Source organism: Bufo gargarizans, chromosome 5, assembly GCF_014858855.1.
Source record: "Bufo gargarizans isolate SCDJY-AF-19 chromosome 5, ASM1485885v1, whole genome shotgun sequence".
Lineage (NCBI taxonomy): Eukaryota > Metazoa > Chordata > Amphibia > Anura > Bufonidae > Bufo > Bufo gargarizans.
Window position 1 is genome coordinate 457,675,166 of NC_058084.1, and position 18,819 is coordinate 457,693,984.

At 44.1% G+C, this 18,819-nt stretch overlaps 1 protein-coding gene across 1 annotated transcript in view; it reads right to left on the reverse strand.

The window, feature by feature from the left end:
* Nucleotides 1-18,819, reverse strand: part of LOC122938329 (adseverin-like) — a 61,901-nt gene that overhangs the window by 33,685 nt on the left and 9,397 nt on the right. Inside the window, exons 3-5 of the mRNA XM_044293775.1 lie at nt 15,842-16,003; nt 12,569-12,718; nt 1,206-1,298 (exon numbers count right to left, since the gene is read on the reverse strand). Coding sequence (XP_044149710.1) covers nt 1,206-1,298; nt 12,569-12,718; nt 15,842-16,003 — 405 coding nt within the window. The remainder of the gene's footprint in view (nt 1-1,205; nt 1,299-12,568; nt 12,719-15,841; nt 16,004-18,819) is intronic.

Here is an 18,819-nt window from a genome sequence, read left to right on the forward strand (position 1 = left end):
GCGTGAGGTGAACGCATTGCACCCGCACTGAATCCAGACCCATTCATTTCTATGGGGCTGTGCACATGAGCAGTGATTTTCACGCATCACTTGTGCGTTGCGTGAAAATCGCAGCATGCTCCTCTTTGTGTGTTTTTCCCGTAACGCAGGCCCTATAGAAATGAAAGGGGTTGCGTGAAAATCACAAGCAAGTGTGGATGCAGTGCGATTTTCACACACGGTTGCTAGGTGATGATCGGGATGGAGACCCGATCATTATTATTTTCCCTTATAACATAGTTATAAGGGAAAATAATAGCATTCTGAATACAGAATGCATAGTACAATAGCGCTGGAGGGGTTAAAAAAAATAATTTAACTCACCTTAATCCACTTGGTCGCGCTGCCCGACTTCTCTTCTGTCTTGTTCTGTGAGGAATAGGACCTTTGATGACTTCACTACGTTCATCACATAGTCCGTCACATGATCCATCACCATGGTGATGGATCATGTGACTGACCATGTGATGAGCGTAGTGACGTTATCAAAGGTCCTTTTCCTCACAGATGAAGACAGAAGGAGATGCCGGCTGCGCGACCAAGTGGATTAAGGTGAGTTAAATTATTTTTTATATTTTTTTAACCCCTCCAGCCCTATTGTACTATGCATTCTGTATTCAGAATGCCATTTTTTTCCCTTATAACCATGTTATAAGGGAAAATAATACAATCTACACAACCTTGAACCCAAACCCGAACTTCTATGAAGAAGTTCGGGTCTGGGTACCACAGTCAGTTTTTTATCACGCGCGTGCAAAACACATTGCACCCGCGCGATAAAAACTGAACAACGGAACGCAATCGCAGTCAAAACTGACTGCAATTGCGTACCTACTCGCGCGGGTTTGCCGGGACGCATCCGGACCTAATCCGGACACGCTCGTCTGCAAGGGGCCTTAAGAGATTTTGAATCAAGGCCATTTGAAAAGATGTTTAATTTTGACTTCAGCTTTGCCACAAATATTTCTTCCAAAGAGTCTGCAACAAATAGGACGCTGGAGGGTTATCTATGGACATGACCAGCTGCACAGTCCCCATGGTTGGGCGAGGTGCATCAGACTGTGTCCCCCAATGACCTTCTGAAATGTTGGGAGTTATTCTGATTCTTTATATCACACATAGACGGCACAAGAATTCCATGAATGAATGATTTCCCTCAATCTCACCATGTGCAGCTTCGCCTTTGCCCTGTTTGTAACATCAGCAACTTGGTCGGTGTCTTCATCTCCTTCTGGTAACCGGGGCTTTGGACCTAAAATCTTTGAGAAATAAAAATGGGTAGTCTGTAGATCACTTGTCACCAAGCTGTGGGGCTAATCTGTCACACCCTGATACAGTTACAATGGAGTCGCAGTGCACATACTTCATCAGTGCTCCCTTTAAATGGAGGATACAGAACGCCCGTGGTCCTTGGGGGCTCCAGCCATGTAAGGCTACTTTCACACTAGCGTTTTAGTTTTCCGGTATTGAGATCCGTCATAGGGATCAATAACGCTCCAATGTTCAATACTCCAAAATTCATTCAGTTCCCTTTAGTTGCGTTCCCAGAGCAAACCGCAACATGTTGTATTTTGCTTTGCTGGGATGTGGATCAAGACGGATCCGTCATGACCCCAATGCAAGTCAATGGGGAGGAATCCGTTTTCTCTGCCACAATAGAAAACAGATCCGTCGCCCATTGACTTTAAATGGAGTTCATGTCGGATCCGTCTTGGCCATGTTAAAGATAATACAACCGGATCCGTTCATAACGGATGCAGACGGTTGTATTATCAGTAACGAAAGTGTTTTTGCTGAACCCAGTAAAACGCTGGTGTGAAAGTAGCCTAAGATGGCAGCTCCGCTAAGGGAGGTTACGGGGCAAAGGAGGACACTGTGGATCGGGCGACTCCTCGGGGAGTGAACGGCGCTGATCAATATGTAGAAGAGGGACTGGGAGGAGTGGAAAAAACAATGGGCTAAGGAGGGATGGAGAACTGGTGGCCAAAGACATGGACCCTAATGAAAGGAGAACAGGTGCTATGAGGAAGTGTAGACGCTATAGAGGATGGAAGAAAGCATGGGGTACGGCACTGACTGAGGTACAAAAGACTTTAATGGAGGAGAAAGGGCTATATGAAGGAGCTATTAATACACAAGAGCATATACATACTGTACATATGAATGATACCCCTCCTTAAGGTGCACCCCCCACTATACAGAATACTTCTGTATATACAGTGCACCCCTCTATATACATAATGCCCCCTCTATATACAGAATGCCCCTCTATATACAGAATGCCCCTCTATATACAGGATGCCCCCTATATACAGTGCACCCCTCTATATACAGGATGCCCCCTCTATACAGTGCACCCCTCTATATACAGGATACCCACTCTATACAGTGCACCCCTCTATATACAGAATGCCCCCTCTATACAGTGCACCCCTCTATATACAGAATTCCCCCTCTATACAGTGCACCCCTCTATATACAGGATACCCCTTCTATACAGTGCACCCCTCTATACACAGGATACCCCTCTATATACAGGATACCCCCTCTATACAGTGCACCATCTATATACAGGATACCCTCTCTATACTGTGCACCCCTCTATATACAGGATACCCTCTCTATACAGTGCACCATCTATGTACATGATACCCCCTCTATACAGTGCACCCCTCTATATACAGGATACCCTCTCTATACAGTGCACCCCTCTATATACAGGATACCCTCTCTATACAGTGCACCCCTCTATATACAGTGCACCCCTCTATACAGTGCACCATCTATGTACATGATACCCCCTCTATACAGCGCACCCCTCTATATACAGGATACCCTCTCTATACAGTGCACCCCTCTATATACAGTGCACCCCTCTATATACAGGATACCCTCTCTATACAGTGCACCTCTCTTTATACAGGATATCCCCTCTATACAGTGCACCCCTCTATATACAGGATACCCCCTCTATACAGTGCACCCCTCTATATACAGTGCACCCTCTATACAGTGCACCCCTCTATATACAGGATACCCCCTCTATACAGTGCACTCCTCTATATACAGTGCACCCCTCTATATACAGGATACCCTCTCTATACAGTGCACCCCTCTATATACAGGATACCACCTCTATACAGTGCACCCCTCTATATACAGTATACCCCCTCTATACAGTGCACTTCTCTATATACAGGATACCCTCTCTATACTGTGCACCCTTCTATATACAGGATACCCCCTCTATACAGTGCACCCCTCTATATACAGTATACCCCCTCTATACAGTGCACTTCTCTATATACAGGATACCCTCTCTATACAGTGCACCCCTCTATATACAGGATACCCTCTCTATACAGTGCACCCCTCTATATACAGGATACCCTCTCTATACAGTGCACCCCTCTTTATACAGGATATCCCCTCTATAGAGTGCACCCCTCTATATACAGGATACCCCCTCTATACAGTGCACCCCTCTATATACAGTGCACCCTCTATACAGTGCACCCCTCTATATACAGGATACCCCCTCTATACAGTGCACCCCTCTATACAGAGGATACCCCCTCTATACAGTGCACCATCTATGTACATGATACCCCCTCTATACAGTGCACCCCTCTATATACAGGATACCCTCTCTATACAGTGCACCCCTCTATATACAGGATACCCTCTCTATACAGTGCACCCCTCTATATACAGGATATCCTCTCTATACAGTGCACCCCTCTTTATACAGGATACCCCCTCTATACAGTGCACCCCTCTATATATAGGATACCACCTCTATACAGTGCACCCCTCTATATACAGGATACCCCCTCTATACAGTGCACCCCTCTATATACAGGATACCCCTCTATACAGTGCACCCCTCTATACACAGGATACCCCTCTATACAGTGCACCCCTCTATATACAGGATACCCCCTCTATACAGTGCACCATCTATGTACATGATACCCCCTCTATACAGTGCACCCCTCTATATACAGGATACCCCCTCTATACAGTGCACCATCTATGTACATGATACCCCCTCTATACAGTGCACCCCTCTATATACAGGATACCCTCTCTATACAGTGCACTCCTCTATATACAGGATACCCCCTCTATACAGTGCACCCCTCTATATACAGTATACCCCCTCTATACAGTGCACTCCTCTATATACAGGATACCCCCTCTATACAGTGCACCCCTCTATATACAGGATACCCCCTCTATACAGTGCACCCCTCTATATACAGTATACCCCCTCTATACAGTGCACTTCTCTATATACAGGATACCCTCTCTATACAGTGCACCCTTCTATATACAGGATACCCCCTCTATACAGTGCACCCCTCTATATACAGGATACCCTCTCTATACAGTGCACCCCTCTTTATACAGGATATCCCCTCTATACAGTGCACCCCTCTTTATACAGGATATCCCCTCTATACAGTGCACCCCTCTATATACAGTGCACCCTCTATACAGTGCACCCCTCTATATACAGGATACCCCCTCTATACAGTGCACTCCTCTATATACAGTGCACCCCTCTATATACAGGATACCACCTCTATACAGTGCACCCCTCTATACACAGGATACCCTCTCTATACAGAACACCCCTCTATATACAGGATACCCCCTCTATACAGTGCACCATCTATGTACATGATACCCCCTCTATACAGTGCACCCCTCTATATACAGGATACCCTCTCTATACAGTGCACCCCTCTATATACAGTGCACCCCTGTATATACAGTATACCTCCTCTATACAATGCACTCCTCTATATACAGGATACCCCCTCTATACAGTGCACCCCTCTGTATACAGTGCACCCCTCTATATACAGTATACCCCCTCTATACAGTGCACTCCTCTATATACAGTATACCCCCTCTATACAGTGCACCCTTCTATATACAGGATACCCCCTCTATACAGTGCACCCCTCTATATACAGGATACCCCCTCTCAGGCGCGTACATACAGGGGTCGCAGCGGTCGCAGTTGCGACCGGGCCCGGCACTCCAGGGGGCCCAGCCGCCTGTGGACCCCTGGCCCCTGCAGTAGTGCTGTACCCAAGAAGGCAGCTGGGGCCCGCAGATTTTAAAAGTTTTAATAGTATATGGCCGGTCGGGCCCCGGCCTCTATGCCTGGCCGGTGGTGCAGCACTGCGCACTCGCAGTAAGTAACTTACGCGGCGGCCCCTCCTCCATCCAGGGCTGCTGCCAGTGCCTCGCTCCAGACCCATGACCCTCGCACCAGGTCTCGCGGGATCACGCTGCTTGACGGGATGACGCGGCCGACGCACGCCAGAAGACTGGATTATGAACAAGATGGCGGGAGCAGAGCAGGTTCAGAGTAGGTAATTTTTTTTTTTTTTTTTTATAACACAGGGAGCATCTGGCACAGTGGGAATCGCAGCAAATCCTTCATAGGGGCCCTATATACAGAGGGGGCAAAATATATATATATATATATATATATATATATATACACACACACATATATACACAGGGCCCCTGTATATATATCCATGTTGCCCCCTTTGTATATATTCCATTTGTCCCCTGTGTATATATTCAATTTTTTGCCTCCTCTGTATATATATTCCATTTTGCCCCCTGTAACTGAGAGGGACACATATCTGGCCATAACTACTACTGTGAGGGGGGGGCACATATCTGGACATAACTACTGTGAGGGGGACACATATCTGGCCATAACTACTGTAAGCGGGACACATATCTGGACATAACTACTGTAAGCGGGACACATATCTGGACATAACTACTGTGAGGGGGACACATATCTGGCCATAACTACAGTGAGGGGGACACATATCTGGACATAACTACTGTGAGGGGGACACATATCTGGCCATAACTACAGTGAGGGGGACACATATCTGGACATAACTACTGTGAGGGGGACACATATCTGGCCATAACTACAGTGAGGGGGCCATATCTGGCCATAACTACAGTGAGGGGGCACATATCTGGACATAACTACTGTAAGCAGGACACATCTGGCCATAACTACTGTTAGGGGGACACATATCTGGCCATAACTACTGTGAGGAGGCACATATCTGGACATTACTACTACTGTGAGGGGGCACATATCTGGACATTACTACTACTGTGAGGGGGCACATATCTGGACATTACTACTGTGAGCGGGACACATATCTGGACATTACTACTGTGAGCGGGACACATATCTGGACATAACTACTGTGAGGGGGGCATATATCTGGCCATAACTACTGTGAGGGGCCACAAGGAGGACATAGCTATTTTGAAGGGACCACAAGGTGGGCTTAATTACTGTGAGGGGCCACAAGGAGGACATTAGTACTGTGTAGTAGCACTTAGGGGAAATGTATGCTATACATTGGCATGGCTCAGTGTTACAGGCCAGCACAGCGCCCCCTGCTGGTGATTTGACAGAGGCAGTCACCTTCCCTTCCTTATGTGATTATTCTTTTTTCTCTATCACCACAGGGACCTTGTTCTGGATTCAGTGAACATCATGCCGACGCCAGCGACACCCTGGATGAGGTAGGACCAGATTTTATTAGTTAGGACTGGGTGAGTGTAGCCATGCATTGGGCTCAGGGCTCTTTCACATGAGCGGATGCCGTGCGGGCAATCTGCTGCTTGAAAGAGAGCCAAGCCCCGTCCCGGACAGCCGAGACACGGAGCATTAACACGATTAATAATGCTCTTTGCCTCTCTGTGATCTATTTGCTACAAAATCACAATGACAACTTTATCTCACTGTGATTTTGTAGTAAAAAGGTCACAGAGAGGCACGGAGCATTATTAATCCCAATCCAGGGGGCCCAAGTAAATTCTTGCGGCAGGTTGGGGGGGGGGGGGAGCGACAGGGAGGGGGCCCCATGGATCAGTTTCGCACCGGGGCCCCATGGATTTTGTGTACGCCACTGCCCCCTCTATACAGTGCACCCCTCTCTATACAGTGCACCCCTCTATATACAGTATACCCCCTCTATACAGTGCACTTCTCTATATACAGGATACCCCCTCTATACAGTGCACCCCTCTATACACAGGATACCCCCTCTATACAGTGCACCCTCTATATACAGTGCACCATCTATGTACAGGATACCCCCTCTATACAGTGCACCCCTCTATATACAGTGCACCCCTCTCTATACAGTGCACCCCTCTCTATACAGAATACTCCCTCTATAGCATATACAGGAAATGCCCTCTATATAATGCACCCCTAATATACAGGATACTCCTCTATACAGTGCACCCCTAATATACAGGATACTCCTCTATACAGTGCACCCCTCTATATAAGGGATACATCTCTATATACAGTGCACACTGTATATACAGAATACCTCTTTCATACAGTGCACCCGTCTATAGAGCAGATACTCCTTTATGTACAGTACACCCTCTATATACAGCAAACCCCCTCGTCAGTGCACTCCTCTGTATACATGATATCCCAAAATCATGGACAGCCAACATTAATTGTGGACAGATTGGAAAACTCCAATGAACGGTAAAGATAATGATAAGTAATCCATGTCTGTGGCTCGGGATACAGATAAGAGTGCATGAGCCGTAAAATGACGAGGATTACAGCGATCTGCTCGAGTACCGCCAGCCACAACACTCACAGCCTCATTGGCCACTAGATAAAAGGGCCCTATTGTAACAGACTGACCAGAAAACTCTGCCCTGCCCCCTATATACTGGACAAACCCTTTATATACAAGTCCCCCCCCCCCCATAAAAAAAGTTATTGCCAGAATTATTATTTTTTTAAAACTAATAATAATCACGTTTTTTCCCTAGCCCAGGGTTTATCAAAGACCTGAAAAAGCCAAATAAATGATCATTGGACCAAAAGCAAAACTTGAAATGTAGCAGCAAGTAATTCAATGTAGGTTATTAAGGCTGCGGAGATGTCCCCTGGTGACTCCGCGGAGTAAGACTTGGCGTTCTCGCAAGACACTAAATGACTTCTGAACCCAGGACAGAGGATGAGCCAGACCTACCAAATATTAACCAAGTGGCACCGCTCCGCCATGTCACTTATCTGTCACGGAATGTGTACAGGTAACAAGGCAAAACAACATGCATAAATGTCTCGCTGGATCCAAAAGCTAAGGAACGAAAGGGAGACCCCTGTAGAAGACCTGGCACTTTCCCTGGCTGCTCAGCCTATGCATAGATCCGAATGGTGGAGGTATGCATATCCACGAACCTTGACTATAAAGCCCTGAGCACCCTACAATAGTGAGGGGACACGACCACCAGCTCCCTACACCAGACACGGAGGGAGTCAGGGTCACCTGGGATCCAGCAAACAGAAAATAACAGATAACAGTGTAACACTTAACTTTGTGGAGGAGAGGAGAACCAGATGGGCAAGCACACATACTCCAGGAAGAAATATAAGCCGCCCAGAAAAGCATTCTGGGGAAGAATTTAAAGGGAAACAATTAGTCCAACACATAACAGCTGAGAGACGCTAATGAGAGGAGGAGCTGAATACCACAACACAGAACTCAAGGGGGAGGTTCTGAAAGGCCTCTGTCAGAGCTTCTCAGCTGTCTGGTTGTGACAGTACCCCTCCCTCTACGAGTGGACTCCGGACACTCAGAACCCACCTTCTCAGGATGGGACCTATGGAAAGCCTTGATGAGACGAGAGGCTTTAATGTCCGTCACTGAGACCCACATCCTCTCCTCAGGACCATACCCCTCCCAGTGAACAAGGTACTGAAGAGAACCGCGGACAAGACGAGAATCCACAATCCTAGAGACCTGAAATTCAAGATTCCCATCAACCATAATCGGAGGAGGAGGCAAAGGCGAGGGTACAATGGGTTGAACATAAGGTTTCAATAAGGACTTATGAAAAACATTATGGATCTTCCAAGTCTGAGGAAGATCAAGACGGTATGCAACAGGATTGATGACAGACAGGATTTTGTAAGGCCCAATAAACCTAGGACCCAACTTCCAGGAGGGAACCTTCAATTTGATATTCTTGGTAGACAACCACACCAGATCACCAACATTCAGGTCCGGACCAAGCACACGTCTCTTATCAGCCACACGCTTATATCTCTCACTCATGCTCTTTAGATTATCTTGAATCTTTTGCCAAATAGATGACAAAGACGAGGAGAATCTGTCCTCATCAGGTAAACCAGAAGACCCCTCTCCCGAGAAAGTCCCAAACTGTGGATGAAACCCATATGCACCAAAAAATGGTGACTTATCAGAGGACTCCTGACGACGGTTATTTAAAGCAAACTCAGCAAGGGACAAAAAAGAACACCAATCCTCTTGATTCTCCGCCACAAAACAGCGCAGATATGTCTCCAGATTCTGATTGACGCGCTCTGTCTGGCCATTCGACTGCGGGTGGAAAGCAGAAGAGAATGACAACCGAACCCCCAAGCGAGAACAGAAAGCCTTCCAGAATCTGGAAACAAACTGCGTGCCCCTATCAGAGACTATGTCTGAAGGAATACCGTGCAATTTGACAATGTGATCAACAAATGCCTGCGCCAGCGTCTTAGCATTGGGCAAACCAGGAAAAGGGATGAAATGCACCATTTTGCTAAAACGGTCCACCACCACCAGAATCACAGTCTTCCCCGAGGAACGAGGCAGGTCCGTGATAAAGTCCATGGACAGATGTGTCCAAGGACGGGAAGGAATGGGTAAGGGAAGGAGAGGACCTGATGGCCGTGAATGAGGGACTTTGGCACGAGCGCAAGTCTCGCAGGCTGCCACAAAACCCTCAAACGACTTACGAAGCGCAGGCCACCAGAATCTCCGAGCGATGAGATCCAGTGTGGCTCTTACCCCCGGGTGCCCAGCAAGGACCGTATCGTGGTGTTCTTTAAAAATCTTGTGTCTTAAAGCGAGAGGCACAAACAACCTCCCAGGAGGACAAAGATCAGGAGCCTCTGACTGGGCTGCCTGCACCTCTGCCTCCAATTCAGGAAAAAGAGCAGAGACCACCACACCTTCAGCCAAAATGGGACCCGGGTCTTCAAAATTCCCGCCACCCGGAAAACAACGTGACAGGGCATCTGCCTTCACATTCTTAACTCCAGGGCGGAACGTGACAATTAAACCTAGAAAAGAACAACGACCATCTGGCCTGTCTCGGGTTCAGACGCTTGGCTGACTCCAAGTAGGCCAGATTTTTATGGTCAGTAAATACGGTAATAGGGTGTCTGGCTCCCTCTAGCCAATGGCGCCATTCCTCAAAAGCCAACTTGATGGCAACAATTCCCTATCTCCCACATCGTAATTTCTCTCTGCGGAGGAGAGTTTTCTTGAGAAAAAGGCACACGGTCGCCAATTGGCAGGAGAGGAACCCTGAGACAAGACCGCCCCCACACCCACCTCAGAAGCATCAACCTCAACTATGAAGCCCTGAGCACCCTACAATAGTGAGGGGACACGACCACCAGCTCCCTACACCAGACACGGAGGGAGTCAGGGTCACCTGGGATCCAGCAAACAGAAAATAACAGATAACAGTGTAACACTTAACTTTGTGGAGGAGAGAAGAACCAGATGGGCAAGCACACATACTCCAGGAAGAAATATAAGCCGCCCAGAAAAGCATTCTGGGGAAGAATTTAAAGGGAAACAATTAGTCCAACACATAACAGCTGAGAGACGCTAATGAGAGGAGGAGCTGAATACCACAACACAGAACTCAAGGGGGAGGTTCTGAAAGGCCTCTGTCAGAGCTTCTCAGCTGTCTGGTTGTGACATTATCAGAATGCAAATCATCACAATAAGCAGGGGACAGGCTTGTTACACCATAGAATGCCGGGAACCGGCAGGAAAAAAAACTGCGTGCCGCGGTATTTGTCCGGCCGATTGTCTGCATATTTACCAGATCCCGGATCACCGCTCGACCCATTATGGCTAATAGGGCCAGACGGCATGATGGTAGTGTCCAGCAATGCAGGATCTGGCAGGCTGCTCCCAGCCGCAACAGCCTGCTGGATCAACAGACGCAAATGTGAAGCAAGCTAGACTAAGATATTTCAAGCCTGAAGCCAGCAGAATAGTGAGTGCAGCTCTGGAGAATAATACAGGATGTAACTCAGGATCAGTACAGGATAAGTAATGTATGTACACAGTGACTGCACCAGCAGAATAGTGAGTGCAGCTCTGGAGTATATTACAGGATGTAACTCAGGATCAGTACAGGATAAGTAATGTAATGTATGTACACAGTGACTGCACCAGCAGAATAGTGAGTGCAGCTCTGGAGTATAATACAGGATGTAACTCAGGATCAGTACAGGATAAGTAATGTATGTACACAGTGACTGCACCAGCAGAATAGTGAGTGCAGCTCTGGAGTATAATACAGGATGTAACTCAGGATCAGTACAGGATAAGTAATGTATGTACACAGTGACTCCACCAGCAGAATAATTAGTGCAGCTCTGGAGTATAATACAGGATGTAACTCCGGATCAGTACAGGATAAGTAATGTAATGTATGTACACAGTGACTCCACCAGCAGAATAGTGAGTGCAGCTCTGGAGTATAATACAGGATGTAACTCAGGATCAGTACAGGATAAGTAATGTAATGTATGTACACAGTGACTCCACCAGCAGAATAGTGAGTGCAGCTCTGGAGTATAATACAGGATGTAACTCAGGATCAGTACAGGATAAGTAATGTAATGTATATACACAGTGACTGCACCAGCAGAATAGTGAGTGCAGCTCTGGAGTATAATACAGGATGTAACCCAGGATCAGTACAGGATAAGTAATGTAATGTATGTACACAGTGACTGCACCAGCAGAATAGTGAGTGCAGCTCTGGAGTATAATACAGGATGTAACTCAGGATCAGTACAGGATAAGTAATGTAATGTATGTACACAGTGACTCCACCAGCAGAATAGTGAGTGCAGCTCTGGAGTATAATACAGGATGTAACTCAGGATCAGTACAGGATAAGTAATGTAATGTATGTACACAGTGACTCCACCAGCAGAATAGTGAGTGCAGCTCTGGAGTATAATACAGGATGTAACTCAGGATCAGTACAGGATAAGCAATGCAATGTATGTACACAGTGACTGCACCAGCAGAATAGTGAGTGCAGCTCTGCAGTATAATACAGGATGTAACTCAGGATCAGTACTGTATAAGTAATGTATGTACACAGTGACTCCACCAGCAGAATAGTGAGTGCAGCTCTGCAGTATAATACAGGATGTAACTGAGGATCAGTACTGGATAAGTAATGTATGTAGATAGTTACAGATATTTTGACCAATATCTGTTATTTTTATATTCACATAAAATGAAGCATTTCACCCCAGCGCTGGTAAATCTCCTCTATTTTGTTTGTCTATCGGTTTTCCTCATTTTACAGCCCATTTATTTATCAGTAGATCACAATGTGGCCGGCTCTGGTTAGTACACGCATTTTCTGACATTACCTTTATGAGATCTCCGGGCTCATTTCCATCTTCTACCACGATCAGTTTCGCTCTGCCCTTTCTTTCATTGTGACGTATGCCATTGGCGAGCTGTGCCGCTTTGAGGCGCTCATACTTATTGCATTTCTCTCCACACCATTGGTAAATTTCCTACAGAAAACATTTGGAGAGGATAATTTGTTTTTTAGGTAAATTAATTGCACAGGATTTTTGAAAAAAGTGTCAGATTTTTTTCTCCCTGAAATTGCACCTTGTTTATCCATGTGGCTGTGTCTAGTATTTCAAGATTGGCTGCTGCAATACCAGACACTGCCAAAGAGGAAAGTGTAGCGCTATTTCTAGAAAAAAAAGTGTCTGGTGATTCTGTGATTCCCCTTTTTGTTTATTTGAATTCACTGAAACTCACCTATCTGGATACAGAGTATCATTTTTATAGCTGACATGTTACTACATTGTATCAAACTGATATGACACCCTCTAAATTCAATGGGTGTCCATCACATAGGAATCTTCCATCCCTGCCCTCAAATGCATCTGACATTACTCCTGGGGTAAGTAATAGTAATTGTCCCTGGGTCTCTGGGTCATGTCCCTCTTACCACTGAACATTAGTGTTGAGCACGAATATTCAAATTGCGAATATTAATCTCGAATATCACAACTTCGCTAATTCGCGAATATTTCGAATATAGTGCTATATATTCGCTATATCGAATATTCATCATTTTTTACATCTGAAAACATAATTCCTCCCTGCTTCTTTCATGTGGGTCAATGAGTCATTGGCCCACAAGCAACTTAAGCAGGAAGGAATCATGTTTTCATATGGAAAAAAATTAAGATTATTCTAAAAAACAAATATATAGCAATATAGTGAATATATTCGTTATTTAGAATATTCGCCTTTTTTTTCCCTATCTGTACATTTGGTTGCATACCCCTCCCTGACAAGCGTCCCCGTCACCATGGGAACGCCTGTGGGTTAGAAAATACCATCGGATCTGAGTTTTCCCTGAGATCGTGAAAACTCAGATCCGATGGTATATTCGAACCCACAGGCGTTCCCATGGTGACGGGGACGCTCGTCGGGGAGCAGTATGCCAAAGTGGAATAACAGTACAGATTAAAAAAAAAAAGACGAATATTCTAAATAACGAATATATTCGCTATATTGCTATAACTTTGTGTTTTAGAATATTCGTCATATTCTTAAACACAAAATTATAGCAATATAGCGAATATTCATGAAATACAAATATAGACTGCAATTTAGCTAATATAGTCCTATAGTATTTTTTTTTTATAGTGTACATTTTTTCCAAATCTGAAGTTCAGAAGAGACCAAAAAAGTTAGACTATAAAAAAAAAGGTTATAGCATTATATTAGCTAAATTGCAGTCTATATGTGTATTTTACGAATATTCGCTATATTGCTATAACTTAGATTTCTTGAATATTTGTCATATTCTAAAACAAGAATATATAGCAATATAGCGAATATTCGTAAAATACACATATAGCCTAGCCAAGTCAGGAAAGTTGCCTTATACAGTTAAAATCGCAATACGCAAATAATTCAAATGCATATTATTTGCGATAAATAAGAATAATAATGACGAATATTCGATTTCGATGAATATAAGACAAATATTCAATCAAATATTCGCGAAATATCGCGAAATCGAATATGGCACCTTCCGCTCATCACTACTGAACATACAGGATTTTGATTCCTGTCTCGGATACCTATGTGTCACAGTCCATCAGGTGACTGGTGTCAGGAGATCAGGGAGACTGGCTGAGCATGGAAGAATCTAACAGCCTACTTGATTTCTCTTGATTCAGTGTTGATAGGGTTAATGACCACTTCACTTTTCTCAACTGTTGCTCAGTGGTCATCACTTCTACCCTTTATAGTCTGACCCCACCCTTCTGACTATGCGGTAGATAGCTTCATTTGGGTTTGGCTGAGCTGGTGTGAGGTAGTTTCTGGTGTTCTTGTTCGTCCATCTCTAAAGAAGTTAAGTGTCCCGTTTTTTTGTGTTTGTTATTTTCCCTGTTGTTGTATCTGGGCCTGAGACAGAGACTTCAATTCGTCTATCTGGGGAAGAATGGTTGTGTCTGGTCCTAACCTTATTCCAGGGCCTTATGGGGAAATCAGGGCCTAGGTTTCCTGTATATGAATATTCCTACCTTCAAGGTCTATTCATATTGATAGGTAGTCAGGGCCCGGATTAGGGTTGTCTAGTAGGTGACCTGTTTACTCCCTAGTTTTCAGGCCCAGTTACTGTTCCCCTTGCCTCCTGTGTTCAGTGTGGAGTTTCCCCCCCCACACTGATCGTGACACTATGTTTCCAATTATACACAGTGTGATAAAATGATGGCTTCCTTCAGCCGCCACTAGGTAGAGCTAATGAGATATTGCTTTATACTGCTTTCATTATATAGTTCCGACATTTGATTATGCAGACAGGATGTGGATCAAGGGACTCCTTTCGGGAAGTGAAGTAAGACCCAAATTTATAAAATCCCTAACTATAAAAATCTGTATGCAGTATTAAGACAGAATTTAATTATTTACTCCCATTATAGGGAGTCAGAAGAAAAAGAGCTCTGCCTCCAATAAAAGGTATATGACGTACAGGGTTGAAGACCCCATTACTACTGTGGGCACTATATTGGTGAAAAATAGCTCTAATGGTCAAGGGTGACTGACCGCTAACTCTATTGTGACATGGGTTTTTTGGGCTCTATACAAATATGCTCTTCTATCACTATTAGTTTAGGCTAGGGGTATATGTTGGTGTGCATAGTAGGTGTTTCTAATGCTGACACATTACCTGAGTCGCGTGCTTGTACTCTGCCCTCATTTTATGTGGTATGTGTTGAATATTAGAAGGATACAATATATACAATAAATATCATCATAAATGTATGCTTCATTTACATAATTTATAACAGGGGAAGGTCATTGCAAGAATTCACAGAATTTTTCTCCCAGCAATAAGGAAATCATTCTAATTCTTAAGGGGTTATCTTTAGATTTTGGAGCCTCTTGCAAGATATTTATTTCAAAGTGCAGTTTTTATTGCATCATTCATTAGGATCATTATCTGCAGTTATCTTTGTCCCCAATAAAACTATACAGGAAGTATACAAGAATTCTACCAATGTGTAAAATTAAAGTCTAACTTTAAAGATGGGGTTAATATAGAAGATAGGAAGGCAAGGCTGCACATCATGTAGTATGAACGGTGCAGTCCTTGTACTCACCGCTCCAACATCAACGATGAAACAGTCTCCGGTATTAAAGCTGGACCAGCTGAACGGAACCTCTGTAGCCCTGATCACTCGTCTTCCCTTGACATGTAGAAGTTGTCGTGCAGTGAGGTCGTTGGTAATCGCATGTTTGAATCCAGAGGCCACTCCCCCTGCCTGAGGACGAATAATATCATATGGATGTTTATTGAAACATATGATCGTATTTACTGAGAGCAGTATTATAGTAGTTATATTCTTGTACATAGGAGCAGTATTATAGTAGTTATATTCTTGTACATAGGAGCAGTATTATAGTAGTTATATTCTTATACATAGGAGCAGTATTATAGTAGTTATATTCTTGTACATAGGAGGCAGTATTATAGTAGTTATATTCTTGTACTTAAGAGCAGTATTATAGTAGTTATATTCTTGTACTTAAGAGCAGTATTATAGTAGTTATATTCTTATACATAGGAGCAGTATTATAGTAGTTATATTCTTGTACTTAAGGGCAGTATTATAGTAGTTATATTCTTATACGTAGGAGCAGTATTATAGTAGTTATATTCTTGTACATAGGAGCAGTATTATAGTAGTTATATTCTTGTACATAGGAGCAGTTTTATAGTAGTTATATTCTTGTACATAGGGGGAGTATTATAGTAGTTATATTCTTATACATAGGAGGCAGTATTATAATAGGTATATTCTTGTACATAGGAGCAGTATTATAGTAGTTATATTCTTGTACATAGGAGCAGTTTTATAGTAGTTATATTCTTGTACATAGGGGCAGTATTATAGTAGTTATATTCTTATACATAGGAGGCAGTATTATAATAGCTCTATTCTTGTACATAGGAGGCAGTATTATAGTAGTTATATTCTTGTACATAGGGGCAGTATTATAGTAGTTATATTCTTGTACATAGGAGGCAGTATTATAGTAGTTATATTATTGTACATAGGGGCAGTATTATAGTAGTTATATTCTTGTACATAGGAGGCAGTATTATAGTAGTTATATTCTTGTACATAGGAGCAGTATTATAGTAGATATATTCTTGTACATAGGAGCGGTATTATAGTAGTTATATTCTTGTACATAGGAGGCAGTATTATAGTAGTTATATTCTTGTACATAGGAGGCAGTATTATAGTAGCTATATTCTAGTACATAGGAGGCAGTATTATAGTAGTTATATTCTTGTACATAGGAGCAGTATTATAGTAGTTATATTCTTGTACATAGGAGCAATATTATAGTAGTTATATTCTTGTACATAGGAGCAGTATTATAGTAGTTATATTCTTGTACATAGGAGCAGTATTATAGCAGTTATATTCTTGTACAGAGGAGCAATATTATAGTAGTTATATTCTTGTACATAGGAGGCAGTATTATAGTAGTTATATTCTTGTACATAGGAGCAGTATTATAGCAGTTATATTCCAGTACATAGGGGCAGTATTATAGTAGTTATATTCTTGTACATAGGGGCAGTATTATAGTAGTTATATTCTTGTCCATAGGAGAGGGTAGACATGTGGTGCTGAGCTCCATGGCTTCTGACCCAGGTGGTGGAGAGGGAAGCTGGGCTGATGATCCTGGGAAAGCCCAGAGCCTGGAGTGTGGCCTGCAACATGGAGAGGAGAGTTTGGAAATGGTGGCTGGTGAGTCTTCTGAATGCAGCAATGTTTCTGACTTAACCATAAATGTGACCAGGAAAAATGTATTTAAACTTGAAATGAATATCCACAGATTTAGGCTACTTTCACACTAGCGTTCGGGCGGATCCGTTCTGAACGGATCCGCTCATAATAATGCAGACGGAGGCTCCGTTCAGAACGGATCCGTCTGCATTATATTAGCAAAAAAAAGCTAAGTGTGAAAATAGCCTGGGACGGATCCGTCCAGACTTTCAATGTAAAGTCAATGGGGGACGGATCCGCTTGAAGATTGAGCCACATTGTGGCATCTTCAAACGGATCCGTCCCCATTGACTTACATTGAAAGTCTGGACGGATCCGCACGGATCCGCACGCCTCCGCACGGCCAGGCGGTCACCCGAACGCTGCAAGCAGCGTTCAGCTGTCCGCCTGTCCGTGCGGAGGCGAGCGGAGCGGAGGCTGAACGCCGCCAGACTGATGCAGTCTGAGCGGATCCGCCTCCATTCAGACTGCATCAGGGCTGGACGGCTGCGTTCGGGTCCGCTCGTGAGCCCCTTCAAACGGAGCTCACGAACGGAAACCCGAACGCTAGTGTGAAAGTAGCCTAAGAGATGAAATTAGCAAAGAGTCTGATCCTAAAACAAAGCTGATGCAGTGCGAGTGTCTGGATGGTTGCACACGTGAGCTGGCTTTACTGAAGGGGCGTCTGGAGGAAGATACAAGTATAATATCTAAAATACAAAACTGGGCAAGTGACAAAAAGAAAGAATCTGGAGCCCAAGTTGTGAAAAGGAGAGAAATTTATGGAAAAACAGAAACAGAATATATGTATAATGGTTACAATGTTGTGAAGCAGAGGAACCCTATAATTATATGGGGTGCAGAGACTGGAGGGTCACAGTTCTTGTGTGAACCATATTTGGGGTCTGAGCTATTGACCTCTGCAAATGCTGCAGAACAAAATGTGCCAGACAGCAAGGGGTTAAGCACAGTGGACTTTGTAGCACTGATGAATTGAATTTGAGTGTCAGTCTTGTGCTTCAGCAAGAAAACTCTTTATGCACTGATACGGTCAGTGAGACCCCGCTCCGTGCTGCGAGTGACAATTTACCCCTAATTGAACCAAGTGCTCAGTGTGCAGCAGAGGTTACAGACATTGTACAGGACCCTCAGCTCTCCACAGTGCAGGCAGCACAGCAGACAGGACTATCTGCAGCACCATCAGATGACCTTAAGGGTCCATTCACACGTCCGTTGTTTCTTTCCTGATCTGTTCCGTTTTTTGCGGAACAGATCTGGACCAGTTCTGTTCCCAT